The 27,115-nt window shown below is 51.1% G+C and overlaps 3 protein-coding genes, 1 long non-coding RNA gene and 1 pseudogene across 5 annotated transcripts; 3 read left to right on the forward strand and 2 right to left on the reverse strand.

The window, feature by feature from the left end:
• The first annotated feature begins 206 nt into the window (after window positions 1-206).
• LOC112885775 lies at window positions 207-11,713 on the forward strand. 2 transcript variants are annotated; one of them, XR_003227249.1, is made up of 4 exons: window positions 207-585; window positions 2,587-2,678; window positions 8,567-8,624; window positions 11,229-11,713. It is a non-coding gene; the product is annotated as an uncharacterized LOC112885775 (long non-coding RNA). The 2 variants fall into 2 exon arrangements; XR_003227248.1 differs by lacking the exon at window positions 11,229-11,713 and adding an exon at window positions 8,905-9,266 and having other exon boundaries at window positions 208-585.
• Window positions 1,046-12,773, reverse strand: LOC112885772 (annotated as a pseudogene).
• A 1,814-nt stretch (window positions 12,774-14,587) lies between these two features.
• On the reverse strand, window positions 14,588-20,427 carry LOC112885771 (ABC transporter B family member 11-like). Its single transcript, XM_025951411.1, has 12 exons — window positions 20,203-20,427; window positions 20,067-20,121; window positions 19,348-19,523; window positions 18,931-19,152; window positions 18,608-18,846; window positions 17,606-18,131; window positions 17,240-17,513; window positions 16,545-17,163; window positions 16,223-16,451; window positions 15,864-16,130; window positions 15,512-15,775; window positions 14,588-15,419 (listed from the first exon to the last, which is right to left on the reverse strand). Exons 1-12 carry the CDS (start codon window positions 20,425-20,427, stop codon window positions 14,751-14,753), a joined length of 3,765 nt encoding a protein of 1,254 aa, XP_025807196.1. The 3' UTR covers window positions 14,588-14,750.
• Window positions 20,428-21,050: 623 nt separating this feature from the next.
• LOC112885773 (transcription initiation factor IIB-like) lies at window positions 21,051-22,202 on the forward strand. Its single transcript, XM_025951413.1, has one exon. It carries the CDS (start codon window positions 21,060-21,062, stop codon window positions 21,990-21,992), a length of 933 nt encoding a protein of 310 aa, XP_025807198.1. The 5' UTR covers window positions 21,051-21,059; the 3' UTR covers window positions 21,993-22,202.
• Window positions 22,203-23,317: 1,115 nt separating this feature from the next.
• Window positions 23,318-24,599, forward strand: LOC112885774 (transcription initiation factor IIB-like). The gene has a single exon (XM_025951414.1). It carries the CDS (start codon window positions 23,397-23,399, stop codon window positions 24,324-24,326), a length of 930 nt encoding a protein of 309 aa, XP_025807199.1. The 5' UTR covers window positions 23,318-23,396; the 3' UTR covers window positions 24,327-24,599.
• Window positions 24,600-27,115: the final 2,516 nt, after the last annotated feature.

Consider the following 27,115-nt stretch of genomic DNA (forward strand, 5'->3'; position numbering starts at 1 on the left):
AAAGACCTCACCGTCGCCGGCGACCGAAAGAACGGCCTCGAGGTATCTACGGCGCCGCCGCCGGGCGTGGCGGGGTGGCCGCGGCGGAGACGTAACGGGCCGAGTCAGAACATCATAACGGCTGGGCCTCGTGCGATTAATTTTTAGGCGGGCCAGTTAAGTATCCATCCATGGGCCCCGCTTAACTTATCTGACATGGTGGCCCGTAGCTTCTTCTTGTTCCCCCGGACGGCCAGACCCCACCACCGCGCGCGGTGGCCGCGCCCCCGCCGCCGTGGCCTCGGTCGCCCTCCGACGGACTCGGACTCGTAGTCTTCCTCGCCGACGGGCGACGGTGGCTGGCCTCCGCCACAGCGAGCGTGTATCCACTTCCTCGCTACTCTCTTCGCGATCCAGCAGAGCAACGCGGCGGGCTGAGTGCGGAGTTCGGGGAGGCGGGCGCAGGCGGTCAACAAGCACCTGACCATCAGAGGCAAGGCAAGCATTGCCGCCGCGGGCCCCCTTTTCTGGGCTGCGAATGCGCCACGGGAGGCTGGATGAGGCTGTCGACACGGCTCCACGCCTCCACCTAATAATCCGAGCAAGGTACTGCTGATTAATTTCTCGTGTAAATTTCTGCCTGCAAATTTTAGACGCTCAAACATTATTGGTTTCATTCGCCAATCAGATGATATGCCTCCTCTCTTCGTGATTTTGGTGCTAGGTATCTACAGTGTGCAGTTGATAGCCCGAATTATTCACCATGCTACCCAAGCGTAGTTGGTTATTTTTTTTTTCACACACCTCGAACACTCAACACACTATATTGGTCTGAAGGAAAATACACACATGGTATCTGGGTGCATACACTTTCAATTGCATGAACTGTTCACTACTCGTTTAGAAGCTACATGCTACCAATTTTACCAATTTTCTTCTGGTTATATTCGTCTGAGTGAACATCCCCTGTATGCAGGCACGTCCAATTGACTGAATTGTCTGAGCTTCTTCAGTCCATAGAGGATTGTGCCCGCCCCCCCCCCCCCCCCCCCCCTAATATTAGTGCTCATGCTGTACCAGAGCGAAGTTCCACAAATGAAGCATACACTCCACCCTCAATGCCCATCAGCGCCTCATGTGTCCCCTTCTCCACAATCATGCCATTCTTCAGAACCGCAATCATATCAGCCCCTTGGATCGTGGAGAGGCGGTGGGCCACGGTGATGGTGGTCCTGCCGACCATCGCCTGGTTCAGTGTATCCTGGACAACACGCTCTGATTCGGCATCTAACGCACTCGTGGCCTCATCTAGGAGCAATGTCCGTGGATCCTTCAGAATGGCCTTTGCTATAGCGACCCGCTGCTTCTGCCCACCTGATAGCTGTGTTCCTCTCGCGCCGACCACTGTATTGTATCCCTGGGGCATGCTTGATATAAATTCATGGGCATTAGCTGCCATGGAAGCTTTGATAATCTCCTCCTCGGATACCTCATTTTTGCCATTTGCTATGTTGGCACTGATGGTGTCATTGAAGAGTAATGGCTCTTGGCTTACCAGTCCCATCTTGTTCCGTAACCAACTGATCTTGAGATTCTTAATGTCCACTCCATCCAATGAAATTGTACCAGAATCGGGATCATAGAATCTCTCCAGCAAAGCAATTACTGTAGATTTTCCACTACCACTTGGTCCAACAAGTGCAGCACTCTGCATGGGGGGAAATTGAATGGGGACATTGCTATTTCAAAAGGGAAAATGGAAAGGGAAAAGTTTTAATGAGTACCATTCCAGAGGGAATGTTTAAGGTGAAGTCACTGAAAATTTGAATATCGAGGCGGCATGGATACTTGAAGTTAATGTGGTTAAACCTAATATCACCATTTACAGGATCCAAGGTCAAACCTTCTTCAGTGCTTGAATCAATTTTAGATTTCTTATCTATGATAGAAAATATGGAGGTAGCAGCTTCCTTTGCCTTTTCTGTATCGGATGCTAAGGTACTAGCTTCAGACAACCCAATCCTTGCCAAAATTAAAGAAAGAAAAGCCTGAATCATAGGATGTCAAATTAAGTGTGTGAATAAGAAACTAAAAATAAGAGAAAGATAGCAAATGCTGATGCATGCCAATTACCTTGAAGACACTGGGAAAAGTGGATTTGCCGTGACTGACAAATTGTGCAGCTTACAAAGTAGCGAAGGGCAGAAGAGGTATAGACCATCATATTTGAGAAACCAAAACCAAGGCCCCCGATTATTCCGGTTCGAATTCCCTGGGTTCTTGAAGCTTGACATTTGTTATTGTATACTGACACCACTCTCTCCTGAGCACAGAAAGATGCTACGGTTTTGATACTAACTACTGCATCAGCAGCAACTTGACTCGCTTCTTCATACATCATCTGCATTCACATAATACGGTTGGGTGTTCTTTTATGAGTCTAAATAAAGACTACTTAAGTGATATATAGATCCATTAACCTCATAGATCAAGTATTTTATTAGGTGATAAATCAGCTATTGACAATTCTTGATGAAAATATGAAAAAGTTATCTATTTTTCATGAACTTAACTAACTCGGATAAGCTGCCTTACTTTTTCTTCAAGGAATGCTACAGTAGGTGCGGAATGCGGATCAGACCTGAACTTGGTTATTTTACGGGATAAAAGTATATTATTTCCAAGATTGGTGAATAAAGGTGTTAGTAGCTCAATTTTCACTCTCATTGAGCTGAGAGGATGACACTCAAGTTGGGGAAGTTTTCTGGGTTTTTCTTCATTTACACTCACAATGCCATGCCTTCCAACGGGAGGGGTGGCCACATATATATACAGCAGGCTGCTGGGCAGCAACGAGGCCAATAATGCTAGTCTAACACTAGTCTAACTGATGTCCTAGAGAGGACACTAACTGTTGTCCTACAGTCCAAGATGCTGTCCTAGAGAGGACACTAACTGCTGTCCTACAGTCCAAGATGCTGTCCTAGAGAGGACACTAACTGCTGTCCTACAGTCCAAGATGCCTGCAGTCCAAGATGCTAAGAACTACAAGATGCTAACTGCTGCTAAGGACCACAAAGACCAGCAGCAAGGACTTATCCATCATTCTCCCCCTAAGTCTTGTGCGTCGTCTTGTGGGAAGATTGGGCCATCTTGTAGGAAGATTGGACCATCCCAGTCCTGGAGCAAAGCTCAAGGAACTTGATCCTCCCAAGGGGCTTGGTGAGCAGATCCGCAAGCTGATCCTTGGTGTTGATGTAGCTCGCCTTGATGCTTCCTTCCTCCAAGCAACCTCGGATGAAGTGATACCTCACCCGGATGTGCTTGCTCCGTTCGTGGAAAACGGGGTTCTTCGCCAAGGCCAGAGCGGACTTGCTGTCCACCTTGAGCTCCACTGCTCCAGTGTCTCTGCCGAGTAGATCACCAAGCAGTCGAGCGAGCCAGAGCGCCTGAGTCGACGCGGTGGAGGCCGCTATGTACTCGGCCTCGCAGCTGGACAAGGCCACCACCTGCTGCTTGACCGACTGCCAGCTCACGAGGCACTTGCCGAGGAGGAAGAGGATCCCGCTCGTGCTCTTGCTGGTGTCGATGTCGCCGGCGTGGTCGCTGTCGCTGTACCCGACGAAGTGTGCCGCTCCAGGGCACCTCGGGTAGTGGAGACCATGATCGAGAGTCCCCGCAACATAGCGAATGATCCTCTTCACGGCCTGCTGGTGCTCCGTCGTCGGTCGCTGCATGAACCGACTGACGTAGCCGACGGAGAACGCCAAGTCCGGCCGTGTGTGGGCGAGGTAGCGGAGGCTCCCCACAAGACGCCGGTACTGAGTAGCGTCTACCTCCTCCGCCGTGCTGTCACGGCTCAGCTTCAGCCTTTCCTCCATCGGAGTAAGAGCTGGGTTGCAGTCGATGAGCCCAGCGAGCTCGACGACGCGCTTGGTGTAGGCAGTCTGTCGAAGTGTGATCCCGGAGTCGTCCTGGTGCACCTCGATCCCCAGGTAGAAGGAGAGAGGCCCCAGGTCGCTCATCTGGAAGGTGGCCTTCATCTCCTCCTTGAACGCCGCCACCTCCGCATTCTTGGTGCCGGTGATCACCAAGTCGTCAACGTAGACACCCACCAGCAGGGCATTGCCTCCTTTGCCCCGCCGGTAGATGGCCGCCTCGTGCGGGCTTTGCTCGAAGCCCATCCCCTTGAGCGTGGAATCCAGCTTGGCGTTCCACGCCCTCGGGGCCTGCCGCAAGCCATAGAGGGCCTTGCGCAGACGTAGCGCCTTACCCTCCTTGCCGGGGATCGCAAACCCCGGCGGCTGGTGCACGTAGACCTCCTCCTTCAAGTCGCCGTTGAGAAACGCCGACTTGACGTCCATGTGATGGACACGCCAGCCCTCCTGGGCAGCTAGCGCAAGGAGGAGTCGCACGGACTCCATCCGTGCTACGGGAGCGAAGGCATCGTCGAAGTCGACGCCCTCCTGCTGCACGAAACCTCGTGCCACCAGGCGGGCCTTGTGCTTGACGACGGTGCCGGCCTCATCCCTCTTCAGCTTGAATACCCACTTTAAGGGTGATCGCGCCGTGACCGCGAGGGAGATCAGCAAGCTCCCAAGTGCGGTTCTTCTCAATCGCATCCATCTCCGACTGCATCGCGGCACGCCATGCCGCGTGTCCCTCGGCCTCTGCGAAAGACCGAGGCTCGCCGTCGTCGCACGCGAGGTGCAACTGTGCCTCCAGGTCGTGAGGCACCGGTCCCGGCACCGGCTGATCACCGAGAAGGTCCTCCATCGTACGATACCGCAACGGCTCGCCGTCATGGTACGCGTCGACGCGCTCCTCGTCGTGAGAGAGCGGAGTAGCGAACTCCACCGGACTGTGCTCTGCACGAGCAGGTGTCGAAGTAGACGGGCCCGGAGGAGTGGCTATCGGTACTGGAGATCGTGGCGTCGCCGGCTGTGGTGGTGCAGCCGAGGAACTTGGCGCAGCCGGAGTCGTAGCTGAAGGGCGTGGTGCCGCCGGTGTGGCGGGCGCCGGAGTCGGTGGAGGCTCGGGGACCGGGGTAGGCACGCTCGGCGAAGAAGAGCTGTCTACTCCCCCAGCTCCCTCGAGGTGGACGTACTCGACGGTGAAGTCGTCGTACGTCGGAGCCGAGCCGTCGTCCACCGCCTTGTCCCACGCCTATCCTCGCCCTTCGTCAAACACAACGTCGCGCGCCGTGCGCACATGCTGTGTCTCCGGGTCGAGAATGCGGTAGGCTTTCGAACCCTCCGCGTAGCCGATGAACACTCCCGGAGTGCTCCTGTCGTCGAGCTTGCCGATGGGGCCAAGCTCCTTGGCGAACGCGAGGCAGCCGAAGACCCGCAGGTGGGAGACCGCCGGCTTACGCCCATGCCAAGCCTCATACGGCGTCATGCCGTCGAGTGCCTTGGTGGGCGAGCGGTTGAGGATGTAGACGGCCGTCACCACCGCCTCTCCCCAGAAGATGGCCGGCATGCTCCTCTGCTTGAGGAGGGCCCGAGCCATCCCCACCGCCGTCTGGTTGCGCCGCTCGACGACGCCATTCTACTGCGGGCTGTACGGCGCGGAGTAGTGGCGCTGGATGCCCTCATCCGCGCAGTACGCCGTGAACTCTGCCGCCGTGAACTCACCGCCGTTGTCGGTGCGCAGCACGCGCAACTTGCGGCCGCTCTCCGTCTCCGCAGCAGCCTGAGCACGCCTGATGGCGTCCGCAGCCTCTCCCTTGCTGCCGAGGATCATCACCCACATGAAGCAGGAGAGGTCGTCGACGAGCAGCAGGAAGTAGCGCCGTCCTCCTGGTGTGACCGGTGTCACCGGGCCACACAAGTCCCCGTGTACGAGCTCGAGCCGCTCCTTGGCTCGGAAGCTCGCCTGCTGGGGGAAGGAGTGCCGCCTCTGCTTCGTCAGCACGCAGACGTCGCAGAGGTGCTCCACGTGGTCGAGGCACGGGAGGCCTCGCACCATCTCCTTGGCGCCGAGCCGCTTCAGGGCCTCAAAGTGGAGGTGCCCAAAGCGCTCGTGCCACTGCCATGCCTCGTCATCCCTGTGAGCTGCAAGACAAAGAGGCTGGGCCACCCTGACATGGAGGATGTAGAGGCGATTCTTCCCTCGAACCACCCTGGCGAGAAGCCGGCGACGGTGGTCCCAGATGCGAAGGACCCCGCTGTCGATCACCACGCGGGAGCCGCTCTCATCGAGCTGCCCAAGGCTGATGATGGAGTTTCGCAGCGCCGGGATGTAGTAGACTCCGGTGAGCATCCGGTGCTCTCCGGACTTGGTGGTGAGGATCATGGAGCCCACGCCCTTGATCTCCACAGCGGAGGAGTCCCCGAACCTGACGGAGCCACCTACGTCGACGTCCAGGTCGGAGAAGAACTCCCGCCGCCCGGTCATGTGGTGCGTGGCGCCGGAGTCGAGGTACCAGCCATCGACCCTGTCGTCGTCAGAGCTGTCGCCGAGGAGGACTCGGGCACGCGGCTCGTCGAGGTGGAGTAGAGCGGTGGCAGGCGGTGCTGCCGGATGCGGCCCCATGTCCCCGTGGAGTAGGAACAGTGCCGGCTCGTCATCCGGCTGGGCCTCCGCGACGTGGGCTTGGACCCCACGCCTCCGCTGCGGGCAGTCCCTGGCCCAGTGGCCGGGCCTGCCACAGTTGTGGCAGGCGTCGTCTTGTGCCGCCTTGGGCCTGTCAGCGGCGCCGCCTTGAGCATCTCCGCGAGCGCCACCCTCGGTGCGCCCTCGTGCCCTGGCTTGGGCACCTCCGCGCCCCTTTCGCGGCTTGCCGCGCTTGCGGCCACCAGTCGAGGGAGAGGGGTCCCCCCTCCTCCTGTCACCGCGCCGAGCCTCCCACTGCTCCTGAGTGAGGTGGAGCTTCCCACCGATGGAGATGCCTCTCGAGGGAGGCTGTGGCTCGTCGCTGTCGACGACCTTGAGGCGACCTATCGCCTCCTCGATCGTCATGGTGGAGAGGTCCAGCAGAGACTCGATTGAGCGAGCGGTCTGCCTGTACCTCTCGGGGACGCAGCGGAAGAGCTTCTCGACGGCTCTCTCCTCGTCGTAGGTGTCGTCGCCGAACTGCACCACCTTCTGCAGCAGAGTGTTGAGACGAAGGGCGAAGTCATCAACATCCTCACCTGGCTTGAAGGCCAGGTTCTCCCACTCCTTGCGAAGTGCTTGGAGAGTGGTCTTGCGGGCGCGGTCGCTGCCGATACGTGCCGCAGCGATGGAGTCCCAGGCCTCCTTGGCAGTTCGCTTCTTGGAAAGCGTGAACTGCATCTCGGGCGGGGCTGCTGCGATGAGAGCATCCAGCGCCCGTCGATCCACATCGTAGTCGACATCGTCGTACCGGACTGCCTCCCACATATGTCGCACCTGGAGCTTCACCTCCATAACCGCGGCCCACTCGACGTAGTTGGTCTTGGTGAGGGTGGGCCACCCACCGCCGGGACCGACGTCCCTGACCACCGCCTGGAGGCCGTGGTAGCTGGGGGCGCCGCCGCGCGCACCCCAGCCAGGAGAGCCGCCACCAGAGGCGACGCCTCCGCCGCCAGGCGCGCGGCCCCCTGGACCGCCGCCGGGCGCGCCGGCCTCCGGGCCGCCGCCGTGGGGGTGGGCTGCTGCCCACCGCGCGGTCCGCTGCCGCGCCCTCTCCCTTGCCAACCCCTCAAGATCCCCGTCGGCGGTGGTGTCGCCGGCGATGGAGCCGCTGAGGCTGCCGCGCAAGGTCTCAACCTCGACCTCTGCCGCACGCGCTGCATCCTCCGCCTCCGCTGCTTCCACCTCCGCCTGGGCAGCTGCCAGCTCCGCTGCAGCCAGCCTGGCCGCCCTCGCCGCTGCTGCAGCGGCTTGAGCCGTCGCTCGGCTGCGCTCCTCTGCCATGGCGAGCTCGGCGACTTGCTGGCGTCGTGCGCTCGAGGCGACCGAGCGCTGAGACGGTGCGTCGGACATGGCGCGCCTCCAAGGGGCTGCTGCGTGGAGAGGGGGAAGGGAACGGGGAAGAAGAGGCAGCTGGAGCTGCTGCTGCTATTGCAGCGGCTGGTGCAGCTGCTGCTACTGCTGCTGGTGCAGCGGCTGGTGCAGCTGCTGCTGCTACTGCACTAGCTGCTGGTGGTGGCTGGGCTGCTACAGTGGCTTCGGAAGGGGAGGAGCAAGAGATATCCAACCTACAGGAAAGTACGGCTCTGATACCAGATGTTAGTAGCTCAATTTTCACTCTCATTGAGCTGAGAGGATGACACTCAGGTTGGGGAAGTTTTCTGGGTTTTTCTTCATTCACACTCACAATGCCATGCCTACCAACGGGAGGGGTGGCCACATATATATACAGCAGGCTGCTGGGCAGCAACGAGGCCAATAATGCTAGTCTAACACTAGTCTAACTGCTGTCCTAGAGAGGACACTAACTGCTGTCCTACAGTCCAAGATGCTGTCCTAGAGAGGACACTAACTGCTGTCCTACAGTCCAAGATGCTGTCCTAGAGACGACACTAACTGCTGTCCTGCAGTCCAAGATGCTAAGGACTACAAGATGCCAACTGCTGCTAAGGACCACAAAGACCAGCAGCAAGGACTTATCCATCAAAAGGGACAGGATACATGACTTAAGGGGAAAGACTACATTATTAAGCAAGCGATCTTCCCAGGTACGTAGGTCGGCTTTTACAATCAAATTGCAAGCAGCGTGCAGCCATAGTACGAGATCTGCTGCCTACTTTTGTCATGGGGCATGTATAAAATATTAAAATTAATTCTAAAAATGCAATGAAAGAAAAAAGGATCATGGTAATAAAAGTCCTACTCGTAATAGCATACTTTAGCCATTTCGAGCTATTCAAATTTTTGTGGAACCATCATATAACTTAAAAAACAAGCCCAAGAGGCTATTTTATGATTGATCTTGGCATCTTGACTGAACCCCTTCAGGAACTTCACTTGGGCATAGCCTTGGAGACCAATAAGCGGTATTACAACCATGATGACTATTGAGACCTTCCAATCTGAAATCATTGCAATGAGTATCCCGGAAAATAGTGACGCGGTACATTGGATAATTACAGCCAAGTTGTCTCCTACTAGGCGTCTCAAATTAAGGGCATCAATGCAAAGTCTTCCACCAAGTGCTCCTCTGCAAGAGATGAATATGCCAAAATCTTAGTCTGGTATAATCTCGTGGTTATCAAAATATACGTGTAACTGACCTGGAATTTATGGGATCATCGAACCAGGCAATTTCCTGGTGCACTATGCTTTGAAATGCTAAAGCACGGACACGTTCTATGAGCTTCCCACCAGCTGTTGCGAACAGAAAGCCATTTGCGAGCCTTGATACCATACTCACTGTACCGAGTCCGACAGACACTAAACTCCAAAATCTAGAATCTTTGTCTCGTTTGTCTAGTGGTTCATAAAAAACTGCAGCGGCATTAGCCAGTACAAAACCAGTAGCTGGGATGATGGCTCCATGGATTGCTGCTGCTAGAGAACCTAACATCAGGACTGATTTTTCTGGTTTATTTAGGCTAAGTAGACGTCCAATTGGCTCCTTCTTGAGGGTCTTGCCATCATCATTTTTCTTATCACTATTTGCATCATTGTATGTAAGTGATTCAGTGGACGCAGTCAAGCTAGGGGGAGGCGTCATAGTACGTCGACTGATACTCCCAGCAGGATTACTTGTTGACTGTTGGAGTGGCAGACTCCTTATAGGCCTTGAGTGTGATATTCCAACATCTACTTGATAGCCATCTGCTTGGTGCGCCTCTTGCAGACGAATAAGCTGCGAGTAAGCTCCGTCAGGATCTTTCACCAACTCATTATGATGACCTGTAGATGTGTAGATCTATGTCAGAAACATAGTATTCCACTTTTTAGCATCCTTTTTGGCACAAGATGAAAGTTATCACGTGTATAAAAATACGAACCTTGTTCGATTATTTTCCCTTGATGCACAACCGAGATGGAATCAGCATTCGTCACAGTACTTAGTCGGTGTGCCACTATAAGTGTGGTTCTTTCCAACATGACCCTGTTTAGTGCCTTTTGGACTACCCTCTCAGACACTAAATCCAATGCACTTGTAGCTTCATCGAGCAAGAGTATTCTTGGGGTTTTAAGAATAGCCCTTGCAATCGCAATCCTTTGCTTCTGGCCCCCTGAGAGTTGAGTGCCATGTTGACCAACTGTTGCGTCATAGCCCTAATTTCACATAAAGAAATGGTTAACATTATGTTTATAAAGGTGAACACAGGATACTGTTATGTATTGTGTTTATTTAAGTACATTAGGTAAATTGTCGATGAAAGTTGCTGCATTAGCAAGCTCGGCTGCTCTCTTGATTTCTTCTAGTGTTGCATCCTCTTTTCCATAAGAAATGTTCTCCTTTATAGATGTCGTAAAGAGTAGTGGTTCTTGGCTAACAAGACCAATCTTTTGTCTTATCCAGTCTAACTTGAAACGTTTGATGTTAATGCCATCTATGCAGACTTCACCAGCCTGTGGATCATAGAATCTCTCAACTAAATTGATAACAGTTGACTTCCCACTACCACTCTCCCCAACTAGGGCCATTGTTTTGCCACTAGACACATGTAATGACAGTCCATTAAATATCAATTGCCCAGGCCTGCTTGGATAACTGAAGTACGCATCCTTCAGGTCCACATCACCCTTGATGTCTTCTAATACCATCCCAGCAGCAGAATCAGAATCAATCTCTGGTTTCCTCTCAATTGTTTTAAACAATCTGTGAGCAGCAGCTCTTCCATCCGTGAAGGCAGAAAGGCAAGGGGTTGCATCGCCTAAAGCTCTATTAAATAAAGTTGAAAATTCACACATAAGTGAGAAAAAAATAGAAAATCAGCATGGCTGCAAACAAATTTATAATGTTGCTGTTTAAACTAACAGAACATATTTCCCATCGGTAAGTGCTACAATATCTGGTTGTCATTTAGCCTATCTGAGTGTGCATATAGTTTTAGGCTTTTAGCATCAGACTCACCTTCCACCTACCATGACAGCGAACAGAATGCTTATGATACTTCCTCCATTATATCCTCTACTTTGGATTAATCTAGTACCATACCAAATGACTAATCCAAAGGTAGAGAAATAGACGAAGGAAAGGGATCCAGCCCCAAAGCCCAGGGCAGCTCCTTTCCAAACAGTGGCCTTGTATGCCCTCTTTATTTGGTTATTGTATCGAGAAACATCTTCTTTCTCACCGTTGAATGAAACCACCTATTTTGCAGATAAGGGACATGGATTAACATGACGACTAATAATTCTTGATGCCATGATTCAACTACAAATAGCCTACCGTTCTTATGGATCCAACTGTTTGCTCGACAACATCACCTGCATCACCATATGATTTTTGGAATGCATCCTCGAGACAATTCCCCCAGCAGCAATAAACAGGGGTACAGTTGAAAGCATGACAAGTGTTAGAAGCCAACCTTTCACAAAAGCAACCGCAAGTCCACCAAGGAAGGTGGTAACAAGCTGTGCAAACTTCCCTGCCTGATAAGAAGGAATGTGGCAATATGTCAGGGGAAAAAGAAAATAAAGTGACCACTCCAAAGTGCACCTACTAGTTCACCAAAACAACAACAGGATGTAAATATGCATGTTGAACTACCATGGGTGTAAGTAGATTTTTTTTTTCTGCAGCAGATAAAACCATAATGTATTATACAGTTACCTTGTCCCCAGTGGCTCCTTGAATTAGAACAGTATCAGCAGATGCACAAGAAATTACTTGTCCAGCTGTCATCTCTAAATCAAAGAATGCAATATCTTGTCTCAAGACAGACTTGAGGTACAAAGACCGAATACGAGTAGCCTGTCTTTGTCCAGTCATTGTCCAGCACGATACCTCTGGAAAAGCAGATGTATTGCAATAATTTAATTGCCAATAATATATTAAAATTGTTCACTTCATTCCAACTATTATGGCGCCACAAATTATTTAATTACAAGGCTTGTTTTTCCCCCTTTTTATTTGCTATGCTTGATTTGATACACGCGTGACAGCGACAGACCCTGTTTTGATACACGCATAAAATTCAAGGTAGCTTGAGCTATACATAGACTACGAATAAGATATATGACTGATTTTGCCTTCTCCCCTTTTAAGTTGGTTAGTTGAATCTTAATTAGCTCTAGTTTCCTAATGAATCATAACCATGGAATCTATGATAAAACCATGTGAACCTGCTAACTCATCAAGGCTGGGTGTAGTGTCCAAGCGATCACGCATACAATAACTGATGAAAAGCTAGCTGCCAGCTCATCAAAAGACTGGGTGTAGCCGCAGCCAAGTGATCACAGATACTTACGAAGAAAAGAAACAATTCCTGTTCCAATTCCCAGCTGGTATACATAGTCGAGAGCTACCTAAAAGCAAGAAATAATAGCCATGTCAGAAAAAATGTTAAATCTTGGAATGGTACTGGAATTACATTTACCTTTTTGGCAGGTGATGAGCTAGCCATTGCTCAAATGCCTCAATGCAAACTAAAGTCTTTGGATGCGCTTGGTGTCATATCCTACTACTGAAGCACATATTTGAGGATCGGATATACATATCCTACCTTATTAGCCCGGTGAAGTATGGTTTCAGGGGTGCCATCTCCAAAAGCTGTAATCACCTGCCCGAAGATGATCATCATGATTGCCTGTGACACGCCGCTCGCCACCGCAGAAACCACCCCAACCAGCATCAGCACCATGTCTGTGCTGTCCGCATACCTGAACAGCTCGTGGAACTTCACCCTACCATCGTCTGACTCCATGATGTTTGCTTTGTGCTATTTTCACTCTTGCTGTTTTCCTTTGTTTTATATGTGAATTCTGGTCTCAGGTCTCCTGCATGTTGCGTTATATTGTAGCAGATGGTAATTAAGTGACTGACTGACTGTAGTTGAAAGATCAGTGAATGTTCAAGAGCTGTTTGGAGCCTAGACTTTTTATTCGTCCCAACATGGATGTCTGGGGGGAGTTGATCAGACAACTCAAAAGCCGATATGGTTTGAGGTAAGAAAGGTGTGTCCCTGGAAAATCCTGTGCAAAGAAAAAGTAAGACATGTTTACTTGATTAGTATACTGTGCGCATACCATTCTTCGTTGACTGGTGATCTTCGGATCGTAGTATTTTCACGACCTTCCCTTGTCTCTCTCTGTTGCTGCTGTTGTTGTTTTTGAAAAAGTCCCCTTGTCTCTTCCTCGCTCGCACTCTGAAATGTACGCCAAATATTGGCAATTAGGCCAAATCACTCGAAAAGACAAGAGGAGTAAATTATAGATGTTCGAATATATGATTAAAAGAATACTAGCGTAAAATTAGATGACAAGTTTACACATAAGAGGTGGCACTAAAATGTATTCTACGAAGTAGAAGGTTCTGGATAAGATTAGATGATTATTGGCGGTAGTGGGGTATATAGAGGGATAGGAAATCCTGAACAGCCAAATGACAAAAAAAAAGGCCCAATAGACTGGCCCAGTTCCTAGCGCAACCCAATATAGCGGCTGGCCCAATAGACTGCATGGCCCGCCCAAGCAACCGATTGGTTGGTTGGCCACACCGGCGCGCGCCCGCGAGTGGTAGTGTGCCACGCGGCGCTCAGACGCGACGCGCGGGGCCCTGATGATCAAGCGCCCACGCACGCGCTCAACGCGGCATGGAGCGGTAGCGGCGTCGTCGTCCAGGCTCCGGTTGCAGGAAGGTTTAACACGGCACGGCGCAGGCGGGTCTTCGGCGGCGGAGATGGAACGGTAGGGGCACGGGCAGGATCACTAGGACGAACCGGCGGGCCGGAATGCGGAGGCGACGCTGGTCGGGGTTGTCGAGACGCGGCGGCGATACTTGGCATTCTGGGCGGCGAAGGAGGCGCGTGGCTATCCTCGGCTTCGGTTTCGGCGACGGCGCCGCTTCCGTTGCGCGTGTGCCGAGACCAGGGAGAAGAATATAATGAATCGGGGCTCCACCAGCTTTAGGGATTAGATCGAAGAAGACCACGGACCCGAGCGAAATTCAAACGAAGAAGCGGCGGCGGCATTCTAGTATACTACCGCTACGGTGACGGTAGCTGATGACTCGGGGAAGGAGAAGAGCTAGCGGAGCTGTATGTGCCTGATGAGCAATGACCTTCAAACAAAATGGAGGAACGGGAAGGAGAGCCTGGCGTCCTATGCCCTATCGCCGGTGCATGGCCGCCATGGTGATGACGCGGTCTGGAGGCTTCAAACTTCGACTTCGACAAGGGAGTGGCGGCCGGCGGTGGAGGTAGAGGGAGTCAGGGAGAGTGGCTTGGTCGGCCAAAGGGCGAAGGCCTGGAACTTATTGGCAGCCAGCCAGCCAGCCAGTCACGACGGGGCCGCGCGGCGTGGACACGCGGCAGGAGCGGCGGGGGACGTGTGGCCGCGTGGCAGCAGCGAGGCCCGCCGCCAGCCGGCGATGACGGTGGTGTGGTCGCATGCAGCGGCAAGGAAAACGTGGGCTGGGATTCATCGAGCGCGTACGCGGGGTGGTCGTGCTCGTGCCGTCGTGGGGCCGGGCCGGGATGAGCATACAACTATACAGGTGCAAGGTATTTTTCAGGATTTTACAAAGTGCACACCATATTTGAGTTTACCAGGTATGTACAATCCTAGCTGTGAACAAAATTTACAGCTACGTGTATGACGTATGAACAAAAACAGTGACCAGAAATTTACAAATGGTGTCTGCCATGTGGGCCTAGGCAGCATTCCATCGGGGAGCCAAAGCTTCATGCTGACGAGGAGACTCCGGCGCGCTCCGATCTCATGCGGAGCTCCACCAGCGACGCGTACGCGCCGTCCCTGGACGCCATCAGCTGCTCGTGCGTGCCCTGGGCGACGACCCCGCCGTCCCTCAGCACGGCGATCGCGTCGGCGCCCCTGATCGTCGACAGCCGGTGCGCCACCACGAGGGTCGTCCTGCCGGCCGCTGCCCGGTCCAGCGCCTCCCGCACGGCGCGCTCCGATTCCGCGTCCAGCGCGCTCGTCGCCTCGTCCAGCAGCAGGATCCTCGAGTCCCGGAGCACGGCCCTCGCGATCGCCACGCGCTGCTTCTGCCCGCCGGACAGCTGGGCGCCCCTCTCGCCGGCGGAGGTGTCGTAGCCCTGGGGCAGCGCCGATATGAACTGGTGCGCGTTCGCGGCCTTCGCGGCGGCGACGATCTCCTCCTCCGTCGCATCGCCTTGCTTCCCGTAGGCGATGTTGGCGCGAATGGTATCGCTGAACAGGACGGGCTCTTGGCTCACCAGACCCATCTGCCGCCGCAGCCAGCTGACATTGAGGCCCTTGATGTCCACGCCGTCCAACGTGATCATGCCGGAATCAGGGTCGTAAAATCTCTCCAGGAGAGCCATGATGGTGGATTTGCCACAGCCGCTCTCCCCGACAAGGGCAACCGTCTGCAGAAGAAGCATGAAACTTAAGTGCTTATCAGCACTTGTACTGATCACGGTCGAAGGAATGAATGTTCACTTGTTCAGTGGTGTGGTACCTTCCCGGATGGTATCCTCAAGTTCAGATCTCTGAATATTTGCATTTCACGGCGGGATGGATATGAGAAACAGACATGACGGAGTTCGAGTTCACCAGCAACGTCAACCAAGACCATGCCGTTGTCGCTGTTTGGATCGATCTTCGATTTACGATCAATAAGTGCAAATATTGATGACGCTGATTCCTTGGCCTTGGCAGAATCTGAACCTAGCGCGCTTGTCTGTGAAACGCCTATGGTTGCCATGAGCAGAGCAAAGAACACCTGCAGAAGAACACAACAGTTAGATGCTGTATGCTAATATGCACAATGTAAACCAACTTGAAGTTAGTTATCTAAAGAATTTGCTCACTCTGAATACTTCAGTGAATGTGGCTTTGCCATCAACCATAAACTTTGCTCCGACGTAGAAACAAAGGGCATATGTAGAGTACAGGACGAAGAACAATACACCGAAACCCAAGCCACTGACAATGCCTTGACGGATCCCCTGTCGCACTGGATCTTTGCATTTTCCATAGTAAGTCTTCATCACCTTATGCTCAGCACAGAAAGAGGCAACAGTTCGAATACCGCTGACAGCATCATTTGCCACTTGAGTTGCTTCTTCATACATTGCCTGCAGTCCAACATTCAGGAAAATGAAATTGCTGTCTAAGTTCAATCGGCCGAATGATAATGTGCTTTTACCAGTGATGCATGATATGCTACCTTGGCGTCTGCACTGAATCCCTCCAAAAACCTTATCTGAAGAAATCCCTGGAGACCCCCCAAAGGAAGCACTACAGTGGCAACAAGGGCAAGCCTCCAATTTGCAACTATTGCAATAATAAATCCAGCAAGAACGGTAACAGTGCTTCGAACCATCAATGCCAATGAATCGCCTACAAGACGTCGTATATTTGAGGCATCGACAGACAGCCTTGCACCAATGGTTCCACTAGACATGAAAAAACAATGACAACTATGCAATGCAGGTTTCATCATAATTCTGGAAATGCGATATATTATTGCAGAATATTTAGATGCTAACCTAGCATTCGAGGGCTTGTCAAACCAGCTGATCTCTTGATGAACAATGCTTTCAAAGGATAAAGAACGAATGCGCTCAACCAATTTCCCACCAGCCACTCCAAAAAGGAAATATTCCACTGGCAGAGAAATAAATGAAGCAACTCCTGATGCTACATACATCAATGTCCAGAACCGTGAATCTTTCTGGAGTTGATGAGGTGGCTCATAGAATGATTTGATGGAACTGGAGATCAGCACACCGAGCATTGGAAAGATAACACCTGATACGACAACAGCCAATGTACCTAACAGAAGGACTGGCATCTCAGGTTTATTCAGAGAAATAAGACGGGAGAGGGGCACCTTCCTGCATTCTTCACCTTCGTCTGATACCTTAGACAGTAGTTCAATATGTGTGCTCTCCGGAACAATCATGCTGGCAGTCGTGACCAAATGCATGCTGGTACTCCCAAAAGAAGCACCTCCACTTATTGATCTCTTGAGATATGCACTTCTGACAGCTGAAGTAGACCTTTGATAATCTACATCAGATGCATCTGGTTCTCCAGTTATATCCTGCAGCTGGATAAGCTGGGAGTATGCACCAGTGGGGTTCCTCAGTAGTTCAGTGTGCGTGCCTGTTTAACATTTACAAGTGATAAGAGAAACTCTAGAATAATCGGATCAAATAATGAGAGCATGCAGGGTTCAGACCTTGTTCAACAACTTTTCCATGATGTACAACTGATATAGTGTCAGCGTCTTTTATAGTGCTCAGCCGATGGGCAACTATGATTGTGGTCTTGCCTTGCATGGTTCTATTAAGGGCCTCCTGAACCGCTCGCTCAGACTCCATATCTAGTGCACTTGTCGCTTCATCAAGCAGCAAGATTTTGGGATTTTTTAGTATGGCTCTCGTGATTGCAATTCTTTGTTTTTGTCCTCCAGACAGTTGTGCCCCATGTTCGCCAACCATTGTGTCTAGGCCCTGAAACAACAAGGTTACCGATTAGTTATGATAGTTACAGTGTAAGATGGAATTTTGAACAATGCTAAAGCATTTTGATTTCTTCTATATACATTGGGTAACTTGTCAATGAAATTTGCTGCATTAGCGAGCTTTGTCGCAGCCATTATCTCTTCATCTGTTGCATCTTCTTTCCCATAGGTAATGTTCTCCCGGATACTAGTGGCAAACAACAGTGGCTCTTGACTGACAAGACCGATTTTTCCCCTTAGCCATCCAAGTCTCAGGCTCTTTATGTTAACACCATCTATCAACACTTCACCAGCCTGAGGGTCATAGAATCTCTCCACAAGATTAATCACTGTTGACTTCCCGCTGCCACTCTCACCCACTATAGCCATTGTTTTTCCGCACAAGACGTGCAAAGAGAAGCCATCAAATATCAGTTGGTCAGGTCTAGATGGGTAGGAAAAGTATACATTACTGAGCTCTATATCACCCTTGATGTCTGCTAGCACAACCCCATCTGTTCCATTGGGATCAATTTCTGGCTTCCTTTGAATTACTTGCATCATTCTGTACCCAGCAGACCGTCCGGAAGCAAAAGCAGACACACATGGAGTTGCCTCACCTAGTGACCTGATAAGGAAAGTGTGTGTAGAACAGTTATGCATGGGCCAATTTTCATTGTCATGAACAAATGAGTAGTGTTATTGCCTCTGCTATAAATCAAAATGCTGTTACTGTGATGGAAACCGTTATTTAATCACTTATGGAGCAAAAGTTATTGTATAAACTATTAAACTAGATGATCAGTTCGTTTGTAAAAATGTATGTTTAATGAGCCTGTCATGTTCAGTTTTACATATCTAGAAGAATCCCTTTGGTTTTATATTTACGCGACTTAGAGTATGACCAGATTATAAGTCAGGTCAGGAAGATCAGAGCACATTACATGTCACCAATCTATTAAAATCTGAGATACCGGATAGTTAAGTTGAGCGAATTAAAGTATGCACTATGAACTGGAGTCCATTGGCCATGAAAGAAAAACGAATATTTATCCAACATCTTAGAACAACATCAATCGACTTACTGAAGATTTGATGACTTACATTGCACCAGTCATGAATGCCATCCAGACACTTACAACCTGCCCTCCGTCATATCCTTTATCAATAATCAATTTTGCCCCAAACCATGCTGTTAGACCATAGCTGCAGAACAGGATAAACATAGCAAAACCAAAGCCCAGGCCAGTAGCTGTCCATTCTTGTACAGCAGATATATATGCATTCCTAATATATTTATTGTATAGTGCAATGGCCCGATTCTCACCATTGAAGGAAGCCACCTTCAAAAATTAACCCAAGAAGAAGTTGGTTAAGAATCTAAACCAACAGTTAGATTTAAAGGAAATGTTTATGCGAGGATATACTGTTCTGATTGCTCCGATTGTCTGTTCAACAACATTTCCTGCTTGATTGTACTTAGCTTGACCCTGGCTTGATAGTCTCGATACAGTCCATGACATAGCTGCTCCAGCAATTACTATAGGAGGGATACTTGACAGCATTACAGCTGCTAAAAGCCATCCTTTAGAGAAAGCAACTACAAACCCTCCAACAAATGTGGCAGTAAGTTGCAAAAACTTCCCGACCTGGAAGACAAGCAAAATAATTGAATTATCTATCTATCTAATCAGAACAGACATCAAATCAACACAAAACATGGAAGAGCAGTTTAAAATCATTAGATAAAAGTATGCTGCCTACGTGATTGTAGCTTCAGAAAAGTATAGCATAAACCAGCATCACAAGCTGACAATGATATATTCAAGTTTACATAGGTCTACCTTTTCACCTATTGCATCCTGGATAAGTATTGTATCACCAGACATCCTCTGAACCAATTGTCCAGTGGTTATCTCCTTGTCGAAAAATGCAATGTCTTGCCTCAATACAGCTTCGAGATAGAGACCTCGTATACGAGCTGCTTGTCTTTCTCCAGTTATCATCCAGCATGCAACCTCTGATGAAACGTTGAAAAACAGTAACACCTTAGTGCTAATCTATACTTAACTTCTGAAGCAGAGTACACATAGATATGCTCTTGGCGGTAGCTATTTTGCAGAAAATAATGGTTCTAGTAGCTTATTACACACTAGGTTGATGCTTTTCCTTTCTTAAAAAGAAAGACGATATTATTGTGGGAATTCTTCGTTTCAGTTCTGGACTCCTGGCTCCAGGAATAGCTAATAAATAAGTTCATGACTTTTCACACGATTAACATCAAAATCAGATGATTATATTTTTTGAACCGAAGCCACGCACGGCGGGCATGATCAGATGATCATGTCTTAGTTATGGGAAAGGAAGCTGGAATTGCAAGTGCAGACTCCATTCTTGACATACATAGGCTAGGTGCTAAATATCTTATCATTCCTTTCCATTCTGAAGGTTTAGAGGGCTCAGTGTCAGTGGGTGCCTGAATTATTAACACTGATCACTACAAGGATGGACTAAAAAAAATTTAACTGAACCCAGGAAACCATTGAAGAAAGGGAGTACTCACGGAGGAAGCAAGCAAACCATGACCCGACGGCCAAATACAAGAACTTCAGGCACACCTGAAACAACAGTGCAAAGAAAAATTAGCTAAAGAGGAATGGCAGCGCAAGGGTTGTGATTAAATGGGGATCGAAACGGACCCCGGAGACGCGGTGGAGGACGTCGCGGCGGGACCCGGAGCCGAAGGCGTGGACGACCTCGCCGAAGACGAGCGTCATGAGCGGCTGCGCCACGCCGCTGGCGACGGCGCCGGCGGCCCCTGCGGCCATGAGCGCCGCGTCCGCGCCGTCCGCGAACCGGAACAGCCGGTGCAGCCCGACCTCCCCCTTCTCCTCCTCCTCCTCCATGGCGCCTCGCGAGGGCATCCTCCTCCGCTCCAGCGTTGCATAGCCGGGCGGAGCAGCTCGCCTTTCATAGCGGCGAGGCCGACCGCGGGAGGGCTGATTCCGACGACGCGCGCACGCGGGTGGCGGGAGGAAGCAGAGGCGGCCGCCGGATTTGGGAATTCTTTTGTAGCTGCTGTCGCTGAGTAGCGTGTAGCGGGCTGCATCTGCTTTGTTAAATTAGTAACCGGCTGCACGAAAGCCCACGGCTAAGCCCAGCTTGTTGTTTCTTGCATTGCAAAATAGGCAAGTTGACTTGCATACATTTAGCAAAGATAACAGCATAACGTCCCAAATCAAATCGTGTACAGAACGGGGGGGAACTAGAGCTCCAAATCTGTAGGACTGTCTCCATCCATTAGATAGAAAGAACGAAACGCAGGCCGCAAGTCACCGCGAGAAGTGAGCCCAAGTCGGTTTCCGACTCCGGCCCGCACCCCTCTGCCCCCACCCACCGACCTTCTCTGTCTATAAATATCAGCCAGCCCCCTCCAAGAAACCAACCCCCTCCAATCTGCCGCGCCGCCGCCGCCGCAAAATCCTATAGAACCAGCACGCGCGTCGCGTCGCGTCGCGTCGCCTGCCCCAGTTCGAAGAGACCAGCGGCGGCGACCATGCACAGCGCCGCGGACGACCTGCTCTTCTGCCCTGACTGCCACCGCCGGACGGAGGTGGTGCTCGACCACGCCACCGGCGACACCATCTGCACCGAGTGCGCGCTCGTCCTCGACGCGCACTACGTCGACGAGGGCAGCGAGTGGCGCAACTTCGCCGACGACGGCGGCGGCGAGGACCGCGACCCCAGCCGCGTCGGCGGGCGCAACGACCCCTTCCTCAACAACGCCCCGCTCGACACCCGCATCGTCTTCAACGGCCCGCAGAAGACGCTGGCCGAGGGCGGCCACGCGCTGCCGAGGATGCGGATCAACGGCGGGCCGGACCCCGAGCAGACGCTGGTCGAGGCGTTCCGCGCCATCGCCGACATGGCCGACCGCCTCGGCCTCGTCGCCACCATCAGGGACCGCGCCAAAGACGTGTACAAGAAGATGGACGAGGCCAAGGCGTGCCCCCGGGGCAGGAGGCGGGACGAGTTCTACGCCGCCTGCCTCTTCGTCGCGTGCCGCAACGAGGGCAAGCCGCGGACGTACAAGGAGCTCGCCACGGCGACGAGCGCCGGCGCCGGCGCGAAGAAGGAGGTCGGCAGGATGACCACGCACATCAAGAAGGTGCTCGGGGAGGGGGCCGGGCAGGTGATGGACATCGGCGTCGTGCACGCCGTCGACTACATGCGCCGCTTCTGCTCCCGCCTCGGGATGGGCAACCAGGAGATGCGCGCCGCGCAGGAGGCGGCGCGGAGGCTGGACGACTCTCTCGACGTGCGGCGCAACCCCGAGTCCATCGCGGCCGCCATCAGCTACATGGTCGTGCAGCGCGCCGGCGCCAGCAAGACCGTCCGGGACGTGTCCATGGCCACCGGCGTCGCCGAGGCTACCATCAAGGAGGCGCACAAGGACCTTACCCCGCACGTCGAGCTGCTCTTCGCCTAGAACGCGTTTCTTTGCAATCCTAGCATGTCCTTCGCTGCCCCTGATTCTCAGCATGGATCGTGTTCAGGAGTTCGATCTAAGTACATTCATTCGTGATCTGTGCTTGATTCGTTGATTCCAGCAGAAAATCATGGATCGATCCGAGGTGATTGCTAAATGCTAAGTGATCGCGATTCATGAGTGAGTGAGCTCATGAAGCATAGCTGCTGTTGCAGCTTGCATGTTCTCGCGGCCGGACCATGAATGAAACGCGAAGTCCGTCGTTGCGAGATGATCTGACGAATGTTCAGGTAGCAAGGCGCGTACAACCCCGAACCACCTGAACTTATCAATCCCCAATTGATAATCTGGCAAGGGTTGCTGAGCTGTGATGTCAGCCATGTTAGTTTTACCAGCCTTTGAGTTGAGCACATGCCGTTGCATAAATGGTTTTGCTGTTCCCACAGTAGTGCCATCGATAACTCATTCACAGGGCTGGAAAAATCCGTAATTCTTATCCTTATGTTTCTAAAATCTAGTCTTGCGCAAATGAATATAGAAATATAGAATAACAGCATGCCTCAAGAACAAAAAGTTAGGGGAGGAGGTTGCTTGTTGTATCTCACCAGAAAGTGAGATGTGCACAATCAACTACTTACTTCCGATCATAAATGATAAATGCACAACGTTTTAATGTTGGACACAACTGTATAAGTATATGAACTAAGAAAGTAGGTGAGAGGACCATCTTTGATTAAATTGACACATCCAAAGTGCACTAGGAGTGAATTGATGCTAAGATGCAATGCTGGAACAAATGTGGTAAATTGCCTAAAAATCATAGAACGGCCTGCATTTACCAATTAGTGAAAGGTGTTAAAACTAAAACAACAAGCATCTTTGATCGGATGAAGTATGACAGAAAAAACAATTGATCATCTTTTTTTTTGAAAAGCTCGTCTGTATTTGCTTCTATGGTCATCTACTTAAAAATAAAATTAAACGTTTGATATCTTGTAGTGGCTAATCGTAACTAGGAAAGAGTTTTTTTTTTTCTTTTGTCTCGAAGATCGCGAGGAATACTTGTGTGTTTTTACTCTTGTTGTGGAGTTTCGCACGAGCATAAAAAAAAAGGAAACAGGACGTTCTAAATCGGAAAAAAAAAGGAAGGAAACGCAAGCGACCCCAGCCAAACACCAGCCCAATCCGCGTCCGACTCCGACCCGCCCGCCTCGCTTTCCGACACCGACTTCGCGCGTCCTCAAGCCGACCCAATCGCCCAACCCGTCTATAAATATCAGCCGACCCCTCCCAGAAATCAATCCCCAACTCCGCCGCGCCGCCGGCCGCCGCTGCAAAATCCCCATCGATCTGCACGAGCCTCGCTCGCCACCTACGCTTTGCTCGCTCCAGTCAGCGGCAGCCATGGCCGGCGAGCTGCTCCACTGCCCGGACTGCCACCGCGCCACGGAGGTGGTGCTGGACCACGCCACCGGCGACACCGTGTGCACCGAGTGCGCGCTCGTCCTCGAGGCGCACTACATCGACGAGGGCTCCGAGTGGCGCAGCTTCGCCGACGACGGCGGCGGCGAGGACCGCGACCCCAGCCGCGTCGGCGGCCCCAACGACCCCTTCCTCTCCAACGCCCCGCTCGTCACCCGCATCACCTACTCCGGCCCGCAGAAGGTGCAGGCCGTGGGCGGGAACGCGCTGCCGAGGATGCGGGTCAATGTCGGCGGGGCGGACCACGAGCAGTCGCTGGTCGAGGCGTTCCGCGCCATCGCCGACATGGCCGACCGCCTCGGCCTCGTCGCCACCATCAGGGATGGCGCCAAGGATGTGTACAAGAAACTGGACGAGGCCAAGGCGTGCCCCAGGGGAAAGAAGCGGGACGTGTTCTACGCCGCCTGCCTCTACATCGCGTGCCGCAACGACGGTAAGCCGCGGACGTACAAGGAGCTCGCCACGGTGACGCGCGCCGGCGCCTCTGCCAAGAAGGAGATCGGCCGGATGACCACGCTCATCAAGAAGGTCCTCGGGGAGGAGGCTGGGCAGCAGGTTCTTGACATCGGCGTCGTGCGCGCCGCCGACTACCTGCGCCGCTTCTGCTCCCGGCTCGGGATGGGCAACCAGGAGATGCGCGCCGCGCAGGAGGCGGCGCGGAGGCTGGAGGCCGGCCTCGACGTGCGGCGCAACCCCGAGTCCATCGCCGCCGCCATCAGCTACATGGTCGTGCAGCGCGCCGCCGCCACCAAGACCGTCAAGGACGTGTCCATGGCCACCGGCGTCGCCGAGGCCACCATCAAGGAGGCGCACAAGGACCTCACTCCGCACGCTGAGATGCTCTTCGCCTAACGGGCTTGTCCTCCTGTGGATGCGTTTCTCGTCGATCTTGCATTGGCATGCCGGCCGTCATGTCCCGTGTTCTAGATCCTTGGCATCACGGCATGTCCGTGTTCCTAGCAACTAGGACATCATGTGGATTAAGTTTCTGTTGGACTTCGATTCTAAGTACCGTTCATTCGTGAATCCGTGCTTGGTTCGATTGTTTCCAAACTCATGGACCGGTCCATCGAGATGTTTGCTGAATGCTAAGTGATCACGAGTCATGAATGACTTCCTGATGTACATAGCTTGCATCTTGCATGTCTTGGCGGCAGGTCCATGGATGGAACGCGCAGCCTGTTCTTGCGAGAATCTGGCGAATTAGTGTTCAGATGTCTGCCAATGGCATTGAAGGAAATTACTCGATTAGTACGAGTGTACTATACCGGATCACTTGAACATATCTATCCATTGAAACAAACTGGCAGTGGTTGCTGCATGCGCTGTGCGCTGATGTTATTCAGTCAAGTTAGTTGGGGACTGCTGCTGCATTGTTGGCCTGGCTGTTTTCATTATAGTGTCTCTGATGAATTGATAACTCATTCACAGTGCTATTCGATAGACCTGCCCATACCCCAGACTGGGGCTGGAAAGGCCTGGCCCAGAAAAGCAGCCTAAAAGGCCTGGCTAGAAAAGCAGACTAAGTACCTTAATTAAAAACAAACAACTATTTATTTATATTTGATTAAAAGAGTATTTTAAAACAATGAAAAATGTGCACAAATAAATTTAAAATAAATACTAACTTTTCGTTATGCTAGGCAAAGTTACGGAACCCTACCCTAGCATTAAAACATATTATTTTCTAAAAACTTTATAAGATAAATTTGTTCAATGTAGTTTAAACTTTAAAGACGTGTGTTCTCCCATCTCCAAATCCCCTCCTAGATTTACAACCGCGAGAACGCACGCGGGAGTGAAGGGGTAGCTACCACGGGCGCTTCTAAGAGCTAAAAGAATGAGAACGCATGCCGGAGTGAAGGGGTAGCTACCATGGGCGCTTCTAAGAGCTAAAAGAATGGTGCCGCTTATGGATTCCTCTAAAGTGATTTCACATCAAATCCAGAAGCCACCTCTCAAAAATAGATTCAAGTAATGATCTGCTGTAGGTCTGTTCGGTGAAGCTCTTCCTGCTTATAATTCTCTATGAAAAGTGATTATGTGAGAAAAGTGATTTTATGGATGAAAATAATTCTTTATAATTTAATTTAAGCTTCGAGAAGAAAATGATTTTGTGCAGGAAATGAATTATGATAAGCTAGTTTTCTTTAGTTCCTAGCTCCATAGTTCATTTCAAAGGATCGCTTCGCAGAATTAGCCTATTGGAACCATTTTTTTCTGTAAATTATCATTTGGTAAAGCTCCTCCTAAAATCATCTTGGGAGATGCTCTTAGAGCTCTGTTAAAAAGGTTGTAATTTCATCACATATCAATCAAAAGCGTAGCTTGCAACAATTGTACTGAAAATATGTTCCACATGTATAGTTATAAGGTTTGTGCATTATGTTGTATTTAAAGCTGGTTGGGGTTTATGTGCCCCTCACTAAGACTTTCAATTGCGAAAGACACTATAGATTTTTTTTTTTGTGAGTGTGGTGGTAATCTATGCATGGTGGTGGCAAGTGCTTGCAAGGGGTACAACAATCTATAGTTCCTTTCAGTGGAAGATCATCCCGCAGGATGCAGGTGTCTTCGATGATCAAAGAAATCATCATTACACATTGTCACCTTGCCTTCGATCCTGGCTATTGTAACAATGACAAACCCATGTTTCCAAGTAGTAGTTCTTTCTACTCGCTGTATTCTTTTTCTGCCAAACGCATCTGCTTTATCACTACTAAAAAAGCATTTTTAGGGACGGGTAAAAACGTATTTTTAGAGGCAGATAGTGCACCCGTTGCTAGTTTTCGTAGCTAAAAATAGCTATTTGCAGGGGCGGGTGCGTTACCCGCCCCTGCAAATCCATTTCCAGGAGCGGGTCACCCGCCCCTACAAATCCATTTCTAGGGGCGGGTGAGAAGGTGACCCGCCCCTGGAAATGGGTTTCCCGCTATTTTTTGCAATTTGCATTCCCGTCAATTTTGATCTCTCAATCTAGTTTGCGATCGTGATTGCGATTTGCATTCCCGCTAATTTTCATCTCTCAATCTAGTTTGCGATCGTGACGCGGAATATGTTCGGTAACTAAAAATACTTATAGTTTGCGATCGTGACGCGGAATATGTTCGGTAACTAAAAATACTTATGCATACAAAAATAAATTATATGGAAATCAAACATCATTAGAGTACGTCATTAAAGAGCATATTCAATACATGTTTTTTCTATATTCCTCCCTAGGAACGCTACTAGAGGCGGCACGGTGCCGTTGATTGTCCCACTCACATATTTATCTTCCGTTGCCAGATCTTGTGCTTCGTGAAAAAAATTTCCCCTCAGCGTTGACCACTTCATGCATAATGGAACGGTACAAATCGTCGACTGCGTCTAGAAGTTGTTTCTCATGGAGCTGGACATGGTGTTGCTCCGAGTGAATCTGCAACCATTAAATCTATGGTAAAATTAATTAACCAAGTGCTAGTTACAGTAAAAAGCTAATGTACACATATACATCTTTCCCTAATAAAGAGTAGCGCCTTACACGCTTGGGATCAGTAGTATATCTCCCTTACACCCTTAGATGCTCGCACATGTAAGTACGCACGGAACACGGAACCCGCGGGTTGCTTGTAGCACGGGAACCTTGTACGTATAGTTAT

The sequence above is a fragment of the Panicum hallii genome, chromosome 3 (genome assembly GCF_002211085.1).
Source record: "Panicum hallii strain FIL2 chromosome 3, PHallii_v3.1, whole genome shotgun sequence".
Lineage (NCBI taxonomy): Eukaryota > Viridiplantae > Streptophyta > Magnoliopsida > Poales > Poaceae > Panicum > Panicum hallii.

Coding starts and splice junctions, on each gene's coding strand:
- LOC112885771 (XM_025951411.1), bottom strand. CDS start 20,427: ATGCCCTCGCGAGGCGCCATGGAGGAGGAGGAGGAGAAGGGGGAGGTC. Junction 18,132..18,607: donor GCATTCATGACTGGTGCAAT/GTAAGTCATCAA, acceptor TTTCCTTATCAG/GTCACTAGGTGAGGCAACTC. Junction 15,420..15,511: donor TGAGGATACCATCCGGGAAG/GTACCACACCAC, acceptor CTTCTTCTGCAG/ACGGTTGCCCTTGTCGGGGA.
- LOC112885773 (XM_025951413.1), top strand. CDS start 21,060: ATGCACAGCGCCGCGGACGACCTGCTCTTCTGCCCTGACTGCCACCGC.
- LOC112885774 (XM_025951414.1), top strand. CDS start 23,397: ATGGCCGGCGAGCTGCTCCACTGCCCGGACTGCCACCGCGCCACGGAG.